Below are 18,794 nucleotides of genomic sequence, written 5' to 3'. Positions count from 1 at the left end.
ATCCATGCTTTGTAACCACGTTTTTGCACCATTGCAGCCCCAGGCAACAGTGGGTGCGTGATTTTTTTTTGGGGGGGGGGGGACAGGCTGTAGCCATGGACATGCTATGTGCTCTGATGGTGAATTTTGGCTGACCCAATGCAAAGATCCTGAGGATCCATGTGGATCCATGCTTTGTAACCACGTTTTTGCACCATTGCAGCCCCAGGCAACAATGGGTGTGTGATTTTTGGGGGGGGGGGCAGGCTGTAGCCATGGACATGCTGTGTGCTCTGATGGTGAATTTGGGGTGACCCAATGCAAAGATCCTGAGGATCCATGTGGATCCATGCTTTGTAACCACATTTTAAGTGGGGAGGGAAGGAAAAACACAGAAGGCTAAGAATGCAGGAGAGGGCTATAACGTGAGGAAAGGAAGGCAAAAGTTTCCCCCCACCCACCCACCCACCCAAGCCAGCCAGCGTGCGCTCTCTCTCTCTCTCTCTCTCTCTCTCTCTCTCTCCCTCTCCCTCCCACCAGCATGACAGAAGAAAGCATTTTAACTGCATTAAGAACTATTTAGCAGCGAAACCTAAGCTTTGCCATCCCTTAAGAGGTACAGACACTGTAATCTTCCAGATCGCATGAATTTACAGGCAAAACACTGTTTAAGGATTTCATCCTTTTAAATGGAAGAAAGCATATTTGAATGCTGTGTGTCTCCAAAAACAAAAAGCAGGAAGTCAAATCAGAATTTTAAGCCGAACCTGTAATCTCTCTTCCCTTCACAAACATTGTTCCCTCCGGAGCAGGGAGAGGATAGAAGGAAGGACGATCCTTTCCTTTCCTTTCCTCTCTTCTTGCCTGGAGGGGAGGGGCTTTCCCTGCTCTTTGTTCCGTTTGAGCAAACACAGTAACGAAACAGAGCAGGGTGGGCAGTAAGACCCTGAGGCAGAATGCAGGAAAGCTGCCACTTCCTCTCTCACGGAGCTCCCTTCTCCCTGAAGCGCGGTTTGATTTTTGCCTCATTTTTCGGCTCCAGGGACACACATTCGCTGCATAACACGCACAGACATTTCCCCTTCCTTTTTAGGAGCAAAAATCTGCGTGTTATAGAGCGAAAAATACGGTACTTGGGCCAACAGACCTTTGGAGCCTTTTAATTTTGATTAGCCTTACTGATTATCTGTATTCTTGAATTTTTATTTTCATATTTAAATGATTTATGTTTGAGCAGTATATACTACCTTGATATTTTGTGATATAGCAGCACAGAAAAAAAATTCAGAATGTGTGTGTGTGTGTGTGTGTGTGTGTGTGTGTGTGTTAAGTGGTGCTTGGACGGGAATCACAATTTTGCTGAAGGAGCAGGTTCTTAGCTTGAGGGTACTTCTAAGTCCAGTACTGAGCCCTTAAGAATGGTGCGGTGAAGGTTCTGAGTAATTACTGTATTTTTTTATATATAGTCCATTCTTTTCTCCACACATTTGTGTTTGAGAGAGAGGCCTATGCACAGCCTAATTCATGGGAGAACCAAGATGAAGGCTAAAAATTGGAACTGTGTATATAAAACAGAGAGAAACCCCAACCTCTCTTTTAAGCAGATTTGTTCTGGTGGTGGTGGTTGTTATTTAATCTGTATATTGCCCTTCATCCAAAAAGACAGGGTGGTTTACAACATACAAATACAAAATGAGAACACAAAATACATAGTGGTGGTTGGCTTTGGAGGGCTCCAACCCACTCATTAAAGAGTGCCTTTTAAAATCTACCCCAACAGACTCTTCCACCCATTAGGAACATCCATGTGCCTAACCCTCCTGCCAGCCGCAGCCAGAGGAAGCTCACGAGGAACAAAGATGCCAGCAGGTTGTGGGTGAAGCCGGAGCCCCCCAAGCCCTTCCTCATGCACTTGGGGGTTACAGCTAGGTCACACTCAACTGATGACTACCTGGTCAACTTCCCTAATGACCTGACCCAGCACTTCCTTTTCCGGTAAGGCCTTGCCCTGTCCTCAGGTCCCCAGGGGAGATGTTGGTTCTCTGTATATTCTCCTACAAGACAAATAAATGAGATGCTGTTTGTTACAGGCATCCAAAACGGTTTCTTCAAAAAGCTATGGGTGGTATTCAGTGCTGGTCTTACTCAGAGTAGACCTGGTGAAGTTAATGGACATTATTATTATTAATTTATATACAGTGGTACCTCGGGTTACATATGCTTCAGGTTACATACGCTTCAGGTTACAGGCTCCGCTAACCCAGAAATAGTACCTTGGGTTAAGAACTTTGCTTCAGGATGAGAACAGAAATCGCGCGGCGGCAGCAGGAGGCCCCATTAGCTAACGTGGTGCTTCAGGTTAAAACAGTTTCAGGTTAAGAACGGACCGCCGGAACGAATTAAGTTCTTAACCCGAGGTACCACTGTACTGTAATACTGATATGTCATGATGGCTTCTAAGTGGTTTACAACTATAATATCAATCCATAGTTAAAAGAGAGGACACTAAAACTTCCTTTATTAAAATATACAATAACACAAATAATTAAAAAAATAACAATTAAAAAGTTAAAATAATAAAATCACAAGTTCAGTTCAGGGGAAGCTTGCTTTACAACATGACCAGCATATTAATTTCAACTGGTCTACACCATGTACTCTAGGTAGGACTTAGTTGAATACAACCCAATGCATAAGGAAATTGTGCATCTTGCGTAAATCTCACTCTTACAAAAGCTGCTTTACATGTTGTTTTTCTTAACATTTGTATGTTGGAATTGAGAAAAGCAGTGTGTGAATCTGATTCCTTCCAATCCACTGCTGTGGATTGTGGGGAAATTTAACAAACTGAGCCACAGGACAAAAATCTTGTTGGCTTCTTTCTAGAGACCCTGTGGTTCATGGCATTCTCGTATCATTTGACAAGGCACTTTAATTCTCCTTGTTGTCCTCTTTCCAGCCAACTTAAGAAGACAACAATCAGAAGGAATACGCTGAGCAGGAGCAGGAGCAGGAGCAGGAGCAGGAGCAAGAGTGGATCTCCAAGTTTGACGGCGTTAGCAAGCTGCACGGAACAGGAGGCACAGCTAGTGACAGACATGCTGTCTACAGTGATCAAGTGGGTGGCCCCTCAACCAGAATCCTGCTGCTCAAAGGCAGAATATGCTTTCATAACAGTCTGCTCAGATGCATAGAATTGCAAGGCTAGGCGTTTGCATTTGTCACATTTGCCTTCTCTTCCTCCAAGGTGGTCAGCAATAGTGTACAGGCGTTATCACACTGTGTCCTCACAGTAATCCTATGAGGTGGGGAAAGGCCATAGGGAATGGGTGTGGCAGGGTACATGCTTGGCATGCAAAAGGTCCCAAGTTCAATTCATGGCTTCTCCCGGAAGGGCTGGGGAAAGACTCCTGTCTGCAACTCTGGAGAGCTGTTGCAAGTCAATGTAGTCAATAATGAGCCACATGGGTTCTGGATGAGGCAGATTCCTATGCTCTTGCATGAATTAGGCTGAGACTTGGCATTATCCAAGGCAATGGAGTGAACCTCATGACTGAATGGAGATTTGAAAGTCAGGTCGTCCTGGTCCATGTCCACTTCACTGTAGTGACTAAGTAACATGAAGGTAAATTAGTTCAAATTCCTGCAGGAAAGGGAAGATTTAATCAATTGTGGACATAGGGTGATTATTATTATTATTATTTAATTTGTATACTGCCCTTCACCCAAAGATCTCAGGGTGGATCTCAGGAAAAATACAAAATACATAAAACAAAGACAAACCAATAACCTCCCTCCCACAAACACATTAAAAAAGCCATCACGTGTTAATGAGCCAAGCACCTGGTTGAATAATAATAATAATAATAATAATAATAATAATAATTTATTATTTATACCCCGCCCATCTGGCTGGGCCTCCCCAGCCACTCTGGGTGGCTTCCAAAAGAATATTAAAATACTATAATACATCAAAGAGAAATGTTGAAGAGAAATGTTTTTGCCTGGTGCCAAAAGGTGAAGGGACCAGGCAAGCCTCACTAAGGAGAGCATTCCACAAATGGGGAGCCACCACAAAGAAGGCCCATTCTTGTGTTGCCACCCTCCAGACCTCTTATGAAGGAGGCACATGAAGAAGGGCCTCAAATGATGATCACAGGGTCAGGGTCAGTTCATATGTGGAGTGGCAGTCTTTTGAGCTTTTGCATCTTTTGTTCTGCTTTCTTGCTGATAAATTCACCATGACATCTCACTGCAGCCAATTTTACTAATTTAGTGTGATGTGGGGGAACCTATATTCAGGAAGACTTCCAATACCTTTTTCTTACACGTATCCCTTCGGATGTATACCTGGATAGTCTCAAGTGTATGCTGGCTTTTCATATTCCCAGGGTTTGGGGGCAGAGGGCAACAGTGTGACAAAGGCAGCCAGCTCTGTCTTTCACTCCAAAGTGAATTCTCTCCTGACATTCTAGGGGGCTGCTGGAGGAAAGCCAGTTCCAGGAAGCAGTGATCAGAAGCCTAGCAGAGCCCACACCCTACTTCTGCCAGTTCTGGAGTGAGGAGTCAGCCAAACAAAAGCACAGTCCAGGTGGTACCTCTACAACACCAACTTCCCCAGAGTTTAGCCCTAAGTGTAGAGCAGAAGATGAAGATGCTGGAGGAGTACAAGAGAGATCTCCTACAGAAACTTTAGAAGCTCAAGAGAGTCTAAGTGTCATTATTCGGAAGGAACAATTCCGGGAGCAGAAAGAAACCATTATCAGGTGAGCCAAATTGAGGGGGATATCTAAGTAGGGGTTCTCAGCAAAATAGCTATACTCACCAGACAATATTTAATGTAATGCGAAAGATGCACAGAACAACGGGCAGGATTCAACAACGTTTTTGAGCTAGTGTCCCAACTTAAAAAAACATTTAAAAGAATGTCACTCATTCCATGTCCCTGCAGCTCACCTGTGTCCTTAAGATGCTAACTCTTGCCACAATATTCCAAATTTCAAAATATTGCAAAGCAACACACTTTAGGTTATATTCTGCACTATCAAAGTACCTGTTGCTATATCATGGGATGCATTTCTCTTCCTCAACAAAAGCCAAAAGCAGCCATTCATGTCTGTGGGAGAAAGTAAAGCAGCTATAATTGGAGACATTGAAGAGGTAGTGCAAAACTTGGCCTCATCCCTGATGTTGAGCCCATCAGTATCTGAGATGGAGGGATGGTTTCTTCCCTCCACTACAGTATACTCCCTTTAGAAAGCAAAGGGACAAATACATTTCTATGGGAGAAAGAAATGAGACTGCAGTCTGGCACATACTTGAGCTAGGGACAAAATTTACTCCCTTCCCTGACAGGGCTGTTGCTTTTCTTTTGCCCATAGAAGTGAGCAACCCCTGACTTCTATGGACATCTAAGAGAAAAAGTAAATACAATCCATCACAGTGATGATCCTACTACTCTGAAGTTGAGAAGGATTCCAGTGTATTAGAGAGAAGCAATGAATCTGCCTAAGCTTCAGCCTAGAACCTCTCTTACATTTACTAGCCTGGTGTGTGTGTGCTGGTACTTTCTGAGTCCCATCATAGACATTCAGTTCTATATATGGATTCATCTATTCATTTGTCCTGTCTGTGAACACACCCTTTCAATAAAACTGGTTTAGCTTTTTTTCATTCAGGCCGGTGTGCCTTTGGTTTGTTAGAACTTTGCCATCTTGTCAGCTATGCTATTAAAAAGGTAGTGAGTAGGGTGGGCACTATTCTGTAGTACCATTCTGTAAGCATGCTTGGAAACACCAACTTCCCTGGACAGGGAGAACTGAAATGCTCTTTTCTCTAAAGGTTGCCAGCGTTTTCAAATCTGACTGAGATGGTGCTGGAAAACACCATCAGAAACGTTCTGGTGGAGGCCAGTCGTGGGGAGGTAGTGCTGACAGCACGACCCAGAATCATTGCACTCCCTACTGTTTTCTCCCAAAAGTGAGTAACGGGGTATGGAATAATAATAATAATAATAATAATAATAATAATAATAATTGTCAGGGGTTCAGGAGCAGAGGCGAGGGCAAGGGAGGAAACAGAGAGCGAGGGGGAGGAGTCCGAAGAAAAGATGAGTGACGACGACGACCCGAGATCTCCGAGTCTGTCCAGTGAATCAGAAGATTCACAGAAAGGAGAGCCAGTGGCCAGAGCAAGGGGGGAGCTTAGGGGGACACCCCAGGAAGAAGGGTCCAGAGAGGGTTCAGAGGGCAGCAGTTGGAAATCGGGGCCAGCGTCACCAACAGAGCGCAGTGGGGAGGAAAGGCGCCAGGTATCGAGCTCTGGCAGCTCGCAGCAGGGGGGAGGGCATGAGTCAGGAGTGGCCACACCTCCATCGGAGAGTGAAGAAACGGTCAAGCGGAAAGTGGAAGGTTGGGCGTGCGCGCCAAGTTCAAATGCACAGGAAGGCGGCGCAGTAAGCAGCCTGGAAAGGGAGCCAGGTCCTAAAGCCCGACGCAAGGAGACAGGAGGGTCCGGGGGGTCAGCGTCAGAAGAGTCCAGGAAGGAAGAGACCACGGGGGGCAGAGGGACCCAGAGAAGAACGGTCAGGCGGAAAAGGTGGAGTAAGGCTAGGGTATTAAGTTGGTGTACAAGGGGCGGAGACTCAGACGGAGCTTCGCCGGTCTAGCTTATAAGACGTAGAGCTGCACGCGGCAGCTTGGAAATGGAAACTGTAACTCAATAAAGACTTTTATAAAGTGAACGCTGGCTAGCGTGATCCTCTGTGAGCTAGGATCTGGGAGCAGCTCTGACAATAATAATAAATTATTCATTTTTGTATGAGCCTAGAACAAAAGGATAGAAGAACTTGGTTGATGCCTATTTAGTAACTATGAAAGCTTAGTAGCAGAGGGTCATTTATGTCCTTGTGGTTGGAATGTTCGTCCCTCTTTTCTTTTGTATGCTATTGGTTTCCTTTTTTGATTGTCTCACCTTGTGGTGTGATTGGCCTGCTCAATGGCCACGGAATGGAAGCACAAAAGATGAGGAAAATGGGTATATGGTTGAAGTTAAAGGAGATGGTGAATAAAGGGAAAGAAGGCTTGGGGGAGGAAGAGGTGTAGTGTGGTGAGTGCTGTGGCCTCAGGTGCAATTTTGAGAGGGATCTACACAAACAGACGACCCCACAGTAGGCTCCTTCCTTGGCTGTGGTGCTTGTGCAGGGGAGGAGAGGAAGTGAGTGAGCAGTAGCACTGCCACCCACCCTCCTTGGCCATGGCACTCCTTGTGCCCAGCGGCAGCAGCTCTGCTGGTGGGTTACTTCTGACCCGGCAGCAGAAAGCAGAAGTGTTGGTGGCAATGCTGCCACCCACCCTCCTTGGTTGTGAGGCGCTTTACGCCTGGCTGCAGTAGCAGACATGACCCGGTGGCAGAGGGCAGGAGGAGAGTGGGCAGCAGCTTCCCTGGCACTGCCAGCATACACTCCGCCGCTGGCCGGAGGAGAATAGTAAGAGGTAAAAGCAGTAAGGAATCCACTAAGGTTAAGTTAAGCCTGGAGAGGGGTGCATCCGTCAGAATAGAAGGTTCTCATGGTACCTGCTGCTACACAAGGAAATCAAGCAATATGGTATGAGAAGTGTGCCATTGGGATCCTGTTAGGTGGTATCTTCCCAAGGTCTCTAGCAAAGAACATGCCCAGCCACGCTCTTTTAAAGTCAGAAACTGGACCTGGGGCTTTAGAATACTTTCTTTAGTATTATGAAGTTGTAAAAACTGAAATGGAGCTTTTTATTTCAGAACTATCAGTCCCATTGCTCCAATGCACAAACCGTCTCTGCTCCACCCCACCACAGCACCACTGACCCGTGCCTCCAGAGAGAACAAGGACTCTGAAGGGCAGCGGCACGTCATCTTGCCCCCCTAGGGGCTTGAAGAACTCTGCTATCACACAAGTCCGGTATTTGCATCTGGCTAGTCCTTGTAGGAGCCATGGTGCCACTGGAAAGCTGCTTTCTTGGAGGTGGGTCAAAGGAGAAGTGACTTGCAAAGAAACCTATGTGACCCTACCCTATTCAATAACAGCACGGGATCTTTATCATGCAGCCTTCAAAATACAACTCTGGTTTGCACCAAAGCAGAAGTGGTTCCACTTGTGCCATGCGTGTGAGAGATTATTTTTTCAAATTAAGATGACTTTGTTTTCATCTTGGCAAGCCTCTTGTATTGTAAGTGTTCAACTTTCCCTCCACCAAGGGGCAGTGCAGTCTAGTTTGTCAGCGCTCCAGCCTCCGCAGAGGACAGCACAGGGTGCACTTTTCCTTGCTGCTACGATTCCTGAATAATGAAATCTGGCAACCAGATAAGCATCTATGAAAACTGGAACAAAGAATTTGAAGTGTGAGAGGTAGCATGATCCAGTGTTCTCTGTTAAGCAGCAACCAGCCAGCAGACTGACAATAAACCAACGGGTACGTCATTCACTGCAATGTCTTGTGTGCAAAAGCTTTACCTCATTATAGAATTATAAACTTTTCTGTGGACAGTAGTCTTGCCTTATCTCTTTAGGTTAATGTCATGACTATCATCCTTGATCAAAATCCCCCTCCCTTTTTTTTTGACATTGCTGAATTGCCATTGTGCCTAACCCATCCATTTGCCAGAGCTGCTTTGTTCATTTTTAGCAAAGATTTTAACTTATTTCACCATCTCCTCTCAAGGACACCTGGCCCCAATCATTGGGGTATGTGAGGTGGTCTAAATTCAGAATTTATTGAGAAAAGCAACCCCCCCCCCCCAATTTCCAAACATGCAATTTTAGGAGGAAGATATGGGTATGAACAGGGCACATGCAAAGGTTTCTCCAAGGTTGGTGAGAGCAAAAAAATTAAATGAAACGTGACAGGGCATGATGTACAGACATACCTTCAGGATGACAAATTCCATGCAACCAAATATTGTGCTTCTGTTTCTGGAGCAGAGGCTCCTGTGACTAAAACAGCATGAGAAGAGTACTGAAAACAGTGGCTTTATTCAAACAGCAGTTTAGTTCAACAATAAACACTTTTGTTCCCTCCACACTGTCAGCACTCAAGTAGCTACTTCGGCAATATCTTCAACAACTCTCGCCATCACAGACTTCTCATGCCACCTTAGAAGGGGGACTTAACACCTGAGCCCATAAGCCTTTTAAAAACAAAGTATTTGTACTGCAGCTAATTTATTTCAGAAAGACTGAATTGGCTTTAATTTGGCATATATAGGGCTGCTCCTTTTTCCTGGGTATCATTACCTATCTGCAAACCAGGGCAACAGCTCTATTAGCTACTTGGTAGTATTTAGGTGTCAAATGGAGACAGCCTAGGAAGAATCTCAAGAGAAAGAAAGCACAGGGGCAGCTATCTATCGTGGCTGGATTGGAAACACTTAGAGAGGATGCAGCCCAAGCAGCCGTGTCCATGCTGCTTAGCAGCCTGGGAACAGCAGTATCTTCCCTGGGTGATGGCTGAAGCTTGGTGGGAAAGGTGGGCAGGGGTTGGTGCACTGCATGGAGAGCAGCCATGGGTTGCATACACGTGAACTGGAATATGGTCTGATGTGATTAAATTATTGGGGAGGCTGGCTGCTCGAGGCCTCGCTGTTACTGTATTAGTAAAGCACTTCTGCTCTGTTCTTTAGCCTGCACATTGCTTCTCTTTTCTGTGAGCTGTTTTAGCTAGCTGCCTTGAGAGGGAGACTAGCTAAACCCAAGAGAGAGCCCCAGAGCCAAGCTATGCCATAGCTTCATTATGTGATGGCAAGCAGCACCATGCTAGGCCCTAGAAAGGAAGCTGAGCATGGAGCCTCCAAGCTGCGGAGCTTCAGGGCCAAACGAACATGACAATAATTGTGTGAATGCAATTACTGTGCACTTCCCCCTCCTTATGTAAATAGCAGTCACAGTCTGAAGATCCTGTGAGATGTGGAGAGCAGTTTAACACTTTGCCTTCCTGCCACATTCCTGGTCCCAAAAATGCCTTTCTGAAGCTGCTATTTGCATTTCAAGTGTAGAAACATCTCTCTCTCTCTCTCTCTCTCTCTCTTGTTTTTAAGCCTGGGTCAGCAGCAAGGAAGCTTGAAGAGTTAAACTCACCCCTCTCTCCCCACATGGTCCCATGGTCAAGCTTCTACCTGGCTGATGTACATAACTGAAAAGAAAAGTGTACATTAATTGTAGTCATGTAATTAACATCTAGTTGGCAGTCAAGCTTAGCCATGTGACTGTCTTGCTTGCTCCCTTGCAGGATCACAAAAATAAACCAACTCAAGTTTGAACCACAAAGTGCTGTTCTATTGTAACAGCATAATGCTGAATAAGAAACAAATAAGTGCTTTATGCAGCCAGGATCTGGTGCCTTGCCAGCAATCTAGCTTCCTGGAATTGCTACTGGAATTGCTGTTTGCCATGAGATAGTTTCTCGGGGAGAAAAAAACCCTCGCCCAGTCTGGGGGAAAAGGGTATTAGCTAGACACCAACCTTTGCTCCTATGCCTTTAACATAAGTTTGAACGGATGTTGGTTGTGAAAATGATTGCCTTTCTACCTTGACAAGCTGCTTCTACACATCACACATCAAGCAACAGTTAAAAAGCACAAGAGCAGGCCAGGTTGAATATGTTTGTATTTGGTCAGCTGGCAACCCCACAAGCCATGATGCAATCACTGTAGGCAATCCGACTCCCAGCCTTAACTATCCTACCTTATTCACTCCTCCCCCCCTCCGGGAAAACACACCTTTCTTAGTTTGTCTATTATCTCCCCACCCACTGCAACACTGCTTTTAGTTCTCATTTGCCCTTTAGTATCCCCTAGACACCCAAGCTTCATTAATTTTTCATTCTCTATTCTAAAGAGCATTAGTGGCTCTTCATTGTTGAAATAATTGTGACTAGAGATACAAAAACACAGAATTATAAAAATACTTCTGTTCAAATGTACTGAGAGGGGAAACAACTTGCTCATTTGTATGAACCATGTTTCATACGTTTCCGAGCACAATTCAAAGTGTTGGTGCTGACCTTTAAAGCCCTAAACGGCCTTGGTCCTGTATACCTGAAGGAGCGTCTCCACCCCCATCATTCAGCCCGGACACTGAGATCCAGTGCTGAGGGCCTTCTGGTGGTCCCCTCATTGCGAGAAGTGAGGTTACAGGGAACCAGACAGAGGGCTTTCTCAGTAGTGGCACGCACCCTCCCTTCAGATGTGAAGGAAATAAGCAGTTATCCTATCTTTAAAAGACATCTGAAGGCAGCCCTGTTTAGGGAAGTTTTTAATATTTAATGCTGTACTGTTTTTAACACTTGATTGGGAGCCGTCCAGAGTGGCTGGGAAAACTCAATCAGATGGGCGGGGTATAAATTATTATTATTATTACCACAGGCCTGTAAACAGAGCAATCCAATGCATTTCTACTCAGAAGTAAATCCCTCTGGGTTCAGTGGAACTTGCTCTCAGGAAAGTGTATAGGATCACAGCCTAAATGTGTAAAGGTTTATCAATACACAAATTATCTCCTGATAAATTGATTCTCGATATATGGTTAAAAATTCAAGATTATGAGGATGAGTTTTTAAATATGTATTATGTAGAAGAGATAAAACACCATGATAAAAATTTAATGTTTTAGGATTCACAGAGTCTAATTGTTAGTTCTATTCTGCTTTGTCTTGTACAAAATTTATGTAATGGGGAACAATGACAGGAACATGCACTGATACAAAGACAAACCCCTATTTGCTTTTGCTTTCTACTCTCTTCTACTATTAAAAGACTAACAATGTAAAGAAATTTTGGAAGATTATGGTCTAATAGCCTGTGAATTGCTATATAAAAGGGTGTGAAATCTCTTCATAGCTCCAAAAGAAGATGGATTTTGCATCTATCTCAGATGCAGGGCTGGATTGTGACCTGCATAATTTCAGTCTCCAGTTTATATTGTGCAATCTGGATTCCAGCTTGCAAAAAAAAATGTTGCAGCTTTTGTAGGATCATAATTCACAAAATGTGGGAGCGTGTTGAGAAAGAAAAAGATTAACCAACATATATGGAGCATCTTTCATAACTTCATGCAACAGCTTTGAATGTATCTAATATATGAGGTGAGGTGTTTAGCCAACAATCTTCCACTGTTTTCATACACTTCCTAAAATGTACAGTAACATTTAGTTCATTTTAACTGTCATTTTAACGGGTGGCACTGTGGGTAAAACCTCAGCGCCTAGGGCTTGCCGATCGCATGGTCGGCGGTTCGAATCCCCGCGGCGGGGTGAGCTCCCGTCTTTCGGTCCCAGCTCCTGCCCACCTAGCAGTTCGAAAGCACCCCTAAGTGCAAGTAGATAAATAGGTACTGCTTTATAGCGGGAAGGTAAACGGCGTTTCTGTGTGCTGCGCTGGTGCCGGCTCGCCAGAGCAGCTTCGTCACGCTGGCCACATGACCCGGAAGTGTCTCCAGACAGCGCTGGCCCCCGGCCTCTTAAGTGAGATGGGCACACAACCCTAGAGTCGGACACGACTGGCCCGTACGGGCAGAGGTACCTTTACCTTTACCTTTTAACTGTTGCTTTCACATAGTGCACATTCCTGCTTGGTTTTCCATCAGTGGTTATGCCCAATTGAATATCCTTTCTTTCCCCCATACATACTGTTTCTCAAAGAGTAGCCTTTTGTCCATCGTTGGTCCTCTTGTTAAAGGGGTGTGTACAGACATCCAGGTTTTTTTGGCAGATCATCCCACCCTGGAGCGTTTTGATTGTGGAACACAGTTGTCCTTCCTTCACACTGAGGCTCTGCAACAGGGAAAACCGGTTTTACCAGTACACAGTATTCTTGTTGCTGGCAAATCTCCTACCCTCACTCTATAAGCAATTTTTTTTATTAATTGAAGTGTGTTCTTGTGTAATCGTCATGGGCACATGTGCCTATGACATCAATTATGACAATCAACTCCCCAAGCAATTGTAATGAATTTTAAAGGGTTAGATCCTCATTCCTGATTTCAATGGAAAATGACTATCCCTATTCCCTGGTGCCTTGCTGGTTCCCCAGATTCAAAACCTATCTTTCCCCCTCTACACTGGAACATTGCCCTCTTGGATATCATTCTGCATGTACAGTACAGCTACTGCACATTTCTATCTAAGATGACAACTTCGGCACAAAGACGTATTTGAGAGGCAAATTTCACCAGGAGCAGCTCTTTCCAGCACCACCAGGTACAAGCAGGGGGGTACAACAGTTGTGCATTTCCCACCTGACAGCCTTTTTTGGGGGGGGGATTCTTGGGGCCAGGTGTGATCCTCAGACATGTTAAACATTTAACACCTGCTGTATCTCTCCATTGTTGGTCTGAAAAAGAGAAAGAACAAAAGCAGTGGATGGATCACCTGTTGGCAGGCTGTTCTTTGCAGGCTTATGATGATGATGATGTTGCTTTCCTTCAGGCAACTGGTACATAAGGGTCCGGTTTTGTTGGCTAGGACAGGGTGTCATTCTATGGCATCCTTGCTGTAAGTGGGGAAAGGAAAATGCTTTTAAGGCCATTAGAATGTCCTGTATTGTTCATGACAGTTCCAACAAAAAACAATGCAGTGGCTGCTGGCTGGTCCTTTCAGGAAAATAAGGCCCTGTCCTCTGTTAGTCCCACCTGCCTATCTTTTTACTTAGAACCATTCCAGAGGGTGACACTGACTGCCCGTGATCACCTTTCTGTCTATCATTTGAAAATCAGGGATTTATAAGAGACCGTGACATATAGTTTTATGCAGAGGTCTTATATTGAATTTATGGCTCAATTTATGTTTTGTATAATTATGTAGAAAAGAAACACCCACCTGGATTTCTACTGATACTGGTCCCACCAATGCTGCTGGTGTTACTGCACACATTATATTGCAAGCACAAATTGAGTCCCCTCAAAAGTGAAACTAACATGCCACTTAAGACAAGAAAATTGAGTGAGAATGTCTCTAAAATATGTAGGAAAAAACCCATTGTATGGTGTTAGGTATGTCACTAATCTCTTTGTCCTTAAGATTTCCTGCTGCAAAATGGGAGCAAGAGTAACAGCACACATTCGTCTTGAAATCAAGTAACATTGTAAAGCATTGTCCACCCTGTGTTACCTAAATAAGAAAAACCACACAGTGTCAAGTCATCCTGGAAAAAGTGCAAAATTCAATGAAAAATTAATCTCTTTGAATTCCTACCCATCTTTTTTACACCCCCCCCCAATTGCTTTCCTTCTTCTACTTTCCTTCTTCTACTTACAGCCTACAGGCACTTCTGGCTGTCACACATACACTACAATAACAATCAAGATCTTGTGGCATCTGAAAGAATAACAAATTATGACATAAGCTTTTCATGGACATCAGATGCACCTACACTCTGCTATAGTGGTCATGAAGTCTACAACAAAGGCTGCGCCCTACTGTTTTATGGGACTGCTGGCACATGGAAATTTCAGTTTCATTTCTGACAGGCTACTCTAAATGATGTACAAGTCCGCTCAAACCTGACAGTTTCATTGCTGGCATAGCATAAAAGGGGAGAACTAGGCATCATGAAAAACACAGGAATGCCTCTTAAGGCCAGAAGTCCCATGTCCATTGCCCCACGATGTGGATCAAGGGGGGTGTGTGTGTGTGATGGTATCATTACTAAATATTAGTAAATATTACTAAATATATCATTACTAAATATTACAGGGGAAAGGAACTCCAGATGTGGCAGCTGTTTTGGGCAGCCGTTCTGTGCTTTGGATAAATTCTAGTTTTGCCCGGAGAGACTCCATTCAATGTGGGTTCTTGGGATGCAGAGCCCCTAGCAACATTGACTGCAGGCTGCCTTAGAGTCCTAGGGCCTTAATTACCAACACTGTTTTAGGGCAGGGGTCAGCAACCTAAGGTCCATGGGCCGGAAGCGTCCTGTAGAGATCATTTGACCAGCCCATGAGCTGCCCCTGAACTGAGCTGGCTGCTCACGTGCTGCGCTAAACCGGCGCAGCACTTCGCTTCCACGGCACCGAAAATCGTATTGACGCAGACGCTGAAAAACGCATCTTGCAGGCGCATATGCCGAAAACCGTGGGGGCGCACGCTCATTCACAGGCATGCAATCCAGCCCACAGAGGGATCTCCGTGGGAACAATCCGGCTCAGGCAAGATAAACCTTGTTGACCCCTGTTTTAGGGGTTTGGTTTTTTTAAAAGCTAAAATACTGTTTCGTTAGATGACATCCATTAACTCAGTTTGGGAGTATAGTTTAATCCCTGCAACATGGAACCAGAAATGCATTCCCAGAACAGGCAACGCACACACTAGCTTTAATGTTTCCTTTCAGTCACATAAAGCTGCCTTAACTACTAGAACTCAACACTCTCTTCCAAGTCCCTGGCTCAGATACCTAACAGAAATCTCATTCTCATGGCCTTTTTGGTTTCCATAGAGAGAACTCTGTCCCACTGACTTCAGCGGTGGCTCTGCCAATGCTGATGTTGTTTACAGAAGACCAAGGGGAGAGGGATCCCAAGGAGAGAAGACTTTTGTCCAAGTGGAATGACTGTAGATGTGTAGTACAGGTTCAAGTCCGCTCAGCATGAAATCACTGGGTAGACCTTCAGGAAGTACACCTCTCACCTTGCTGCCCAATATGTAAAATGGGAGGAATATACCATAGCAAAATGAAAACTGTAAAAAGCACTTTAATATAATTAAAGCGACTAGGCAAATGATTAATACAAAGACTGAATCTTGTTCTCCAGCAGAAGCCCAAGCATACAGTCACCTCCCAAGCTCCAGTACATTGTGTGCAGTTCTTTTGCTCGGCCGTCTCCAAACTGTGCGTAACGTACGCGTGTGTGTGCGTGTATAAACACCACGCTGAGTTACATTCAGTTTGTGACTTTCTCCAGCCTCTCACTCCTCAATAGTGCACTCAAGGTACTCTCCCCACTTAGGTCTGATTTGAATTTGCTGGCCTCTGCCTGGCACAAATGGGCAACCTAGCTTCCCTCTGGTTTGCCTTCCAGTGCCAGCGGTGTGACAAAGGGAACTCTGCACAGCCTCCTCTCCTGTTCTCCCTCCCAAACCTGCACATTCAAGCCCGATTCTCCTTGGCACCTGCCAATCCCCTTGCACCTGAACCAGGATGTGGACGTTTTACACGTCCCTCCCTCGGCCATGCCCATCCCCTCCTTCCTCCCTTCTCCTCCTGTGTTCCCAGCAGTGCCATACACCTGCCCGGGACTGCGCTCCCTCCCTCCCCCTCCCCCCACTGCCCGCCCTGGGGCAGCGAAGTGAGAGAGGCAGGTGGGCGGAAAGCGACAGCTGGTGTTGTTCCAGGGAAGGTTTAATGAGCATTGCCTTCCTTCCCTCCCCCTCTCTGCTCTTTGTGCAGCGAGTTGCCCGGGCTGCTGGCTCTAATCAACCCCATTAGCAAGGGCTCTGGTGCTAATCTGGGGGGCTCCTGATGCCCCCCTCTCCCCCCACCCCGCATGCCTGGCTTGCCTTCCTGCCCTGCTGTGTCAATATTTGCCCTGAGCAAATGCAGAGCCCATGACAGGTGTGCAGGGGAGACGGCACTCTCCTGGTGACAACCCAGCCCTCGGGCTCCTCCATGCAGCCCCCCACGCCCTGGCCCCCCTTGCTGCCTGCCAAGCCAGAGCTATTTTTATCAGGCCTATAAAAGCCACCGCAGGGCCAGCATCACCCTCATTTTCCACTTGCTCGGCTGGGAAGGTGAGTCCCTCACCTGGAGCTGCCAACGTGTCACTGGAGCCAGGTGAGATGTTCCCAGGCTATTGCTCAGCAATGCCGTGGGGGGGGGATGGGCGCTGGGAAGAAGAGGCTGGCGGCTGGAAGCTGGAGGCTGCCCCAATGGGGGTTTGTTATGGGGGGCTCAACACCCCAAATGCACAGGGGCTTCTGCTGTGCCCCAGGACCATCCCTGGTACTTGGGGAAGTGGGTGGGGGAGAAAAGGGAACCTGCTGGGGCTTGTCTGATTCAGAACTGCACTTCTCTGCCTTCAATAGTTTTGCCAACAAGAGAGAATTTAAGCACATGCAGCTTCTCCCATCAGGTTGGGAAAAGAAGTTAAGCTTGGCAAAATTCTCCCCTCTGTCATTATTTTTAATTGCTTACAGCAACGTGGCTACCCAGTGTGATTCATGAGTCAGAGGAAACAGAATCTGGAATTTCTCTTCTCCAGACAGCATTCGGTCCTACATTGTACTGTTGTAAAACAGTTGGCTATTAAAGGCAAAGAAAACCTATCTAAATCCGAGGGTTTAGTTATGCTTGCCTGCCAGACATGACCCCTGCCTCTCCTTTTCTTTTATTTGTTTATTGTTAAGTATTCTTTTACTCCTGCCCCCATTTTTCTTTTATTTTACCATTCCCTTCCACCATCCCTTTTCCTTTCCTTTCCCTTCCCTATAAGCTCTTTTTCTTCCACAGATACCTTGGAGTTCCCTTCCAGGTGATGCTCTGACTGGACTCCCATGTGGCGGCTGGGGCATATTTCGTGGCAGAATGACATGGCAGGAATGGGCTCCTTCACACATCTCCAGTAGCCTGTCCCCAGGCGATTGCTGTGCTTGCCTCGCGTTGAGCCCCACGCACAAGACCTGACGTGAATGTTTTGTTCGTTCGGCTCGCGTTAGGCAGGTCCAGCCTATCTGCAAACACATGGCATGCCTGCGCAGTGGAAATGGGTGACATGCATGTAGCATACATACCTACATGCGCTGTGTGCTCACAGGGCATCATGTGCATCCTCAGAGCCTTGTACACCTGTGCCCTCCTATTGCTTCAACACCCAGCCTCTGCATCAAGTAAGCTACGCTTGGCAATACAGCCTGTCCAGGAAAACAGCCATAGACAGCCTAGGCAACTTTATAAAAGGCTTGGCTTGGCCACCACAAGCCTTTTTCTGAGCATGGCTATAATGGGATATTTTGAAGTGAGTTGTCAGCCATCTTTGTCTTGCATTACACAGCAGCTATGCTTGGGAAAAGGTTTTATTGAAGGCTGCCAGCACTTGGAGGAATTGTATGTTCAGAAAGACAATGCAATTTACAAAGGACGCCTGTAACATTGCTGCCCATTTTGTCCTCTAACTACTTTATCGACCAACTGAATTTTGCCACTCTTGTTACCTTCTTTTAATGCCTTTGACCTCCCCACTAATTGCAAGTCCCATTAGGCTCATTTTGCAGAAAGAAACTGAAGCGGAAACTAAACAGTTTGCCCTCCAATCCCAAAGGGATTCTGTGGCAAAACTAGGATTTTAATTTGACTTTTAAGGGTATTTCCACTGCACCCATCATTCCCAATGCTAGTTCATCCACATACTCCTGTCCTTGATTATGAGCACTTTGGGTTGGATCTTATTGGCTGACTATTTTAGCTGCTTTGTCATATATATAGAAAAAATTATCATCACACAGATACTGTGTTCTTTAGCCTTGTTGTAGTAAAAAAAAAGAATTGCTTTCCATACAGTAATGGGGGGAGGAAACAGAGTGGAATGAAGATGAACACATATGAGTTTCTGCCTTCCAGTTGGAAAATCTCCAGCAACAGTTCCTCTGGAAACCCTAGATACTGGAGCATGGATGCATCTCCTCCATATTTACCTGAAAGTTTGGAAGTTACAAGAGAGAAAGAGAGAGAGAGAGTTGCAGGGTGGGCTTGGGAGTGTTCTTCTTAGTCTCCAGTAACTTTATCTTTCACATCAGTCCTTGCTACTTCAAGCAGAAACTGGAGAGGAGATTTGCATCCGGGAAGGGAGAGCTAACACA

General features: G+C 45.6%; 1 protein-coding gene and 1 long non-coding RNA gene across 7 annotated transcripts in view; one reads left to right on the top strand and one right to left on the bottom strand.

Moving 5' to 3' along the window:
* CFAP65 (cilia and flagella associated protein 65) overlaps nucleotides 1-9,031 on the top strand; it is a 42,180-nt gene extending 33,149 nt beyond the window's left edge. For all 4 annotated transcript variants that reach the window (XM_083503511.1, XM_083503509.1, XM_083503510.1 and 1 more), the window contains exons 29-33: nucleotides 1,760-1,974; nucleotides 2,939-3,097; nucleotides 4,455-4,745; nucleotides 5,821-5,958; nucleotides 7,756-9,031. In XM_083503511.1, coding sequence (XP_083359637.1) covers nucleotides 1,760-1,974; nucleotides 2,939-3,097; nucleotides 4,455-4,745; nucleotides 5,821-5,958; nucleotides 7,756-7,882 — 930 coding nt within the window. In that variant the 3' untranslated portion in view covers nucleotides 7,883-9,031. The remainder of the gene's footprint in view (nucleotides 1-1,759; nucleotides 1,975-2,938; nucleotides 3,098-4,454; nucleotides 4,746-5,820; nucleotides 5,959-7,755) is intronic.
* Nucleotides 1,895-17,182, bottom strand: LOC310708138. 3 transcript variants are annotated; one of them, XR_014526862.1, is made up of 7 exons: nucleotides 16,744-17,182; nucleotides 13,377-13,497; nucleotides 12,636-12,779; nucleotides 10,088-10,142; nucleotides 8,881-8,947; nucleotides 5,033-5,095; nucleotides 1,895-2,033 (listed from the first exon to the last, which is right to left on the bottom strand). It is a non-coding gene; the product is annotated as an uncharacterized lncRNA (long non-coding RNA). The 3 variants fall into 3 exon arrangements; XR_014526863.1 differs by lacking the exon at nucleotides 1,895-2,033 and adding an exon at nucleotides 3,104-3,622 and having other exon boundaries at nucleotides 16,744-17,153; XR_014526864.1 differs by lacking the exons at nucleotides 1,895-2,033; nucleotides 13,377-13,497; nucleotides 16,744-17,182 and adding exons at nucleotides 3,104-3,622; nucleotides 13,249-13,334.
* Between the last annotated feature and the right edge of the window lie 1,612 nt (nucleotides 17,183-18,794).

Source organism: Podarcis liolepis, assembly GCF_965112155.1.
Source record: "Podarcis liolepis genome assembly, chromosome: 1".
Lineage (NCBI taxonomy): Eukaryota > Metazoa > Chordata > Lepidosauria > Squamata > Lacertidae > Podarcis > Podarcis liolepis.
Note: the sequence above shows the minus strand (reverse complement) of the source record. Positions and strands in the feature narration are given on the sequence as shown.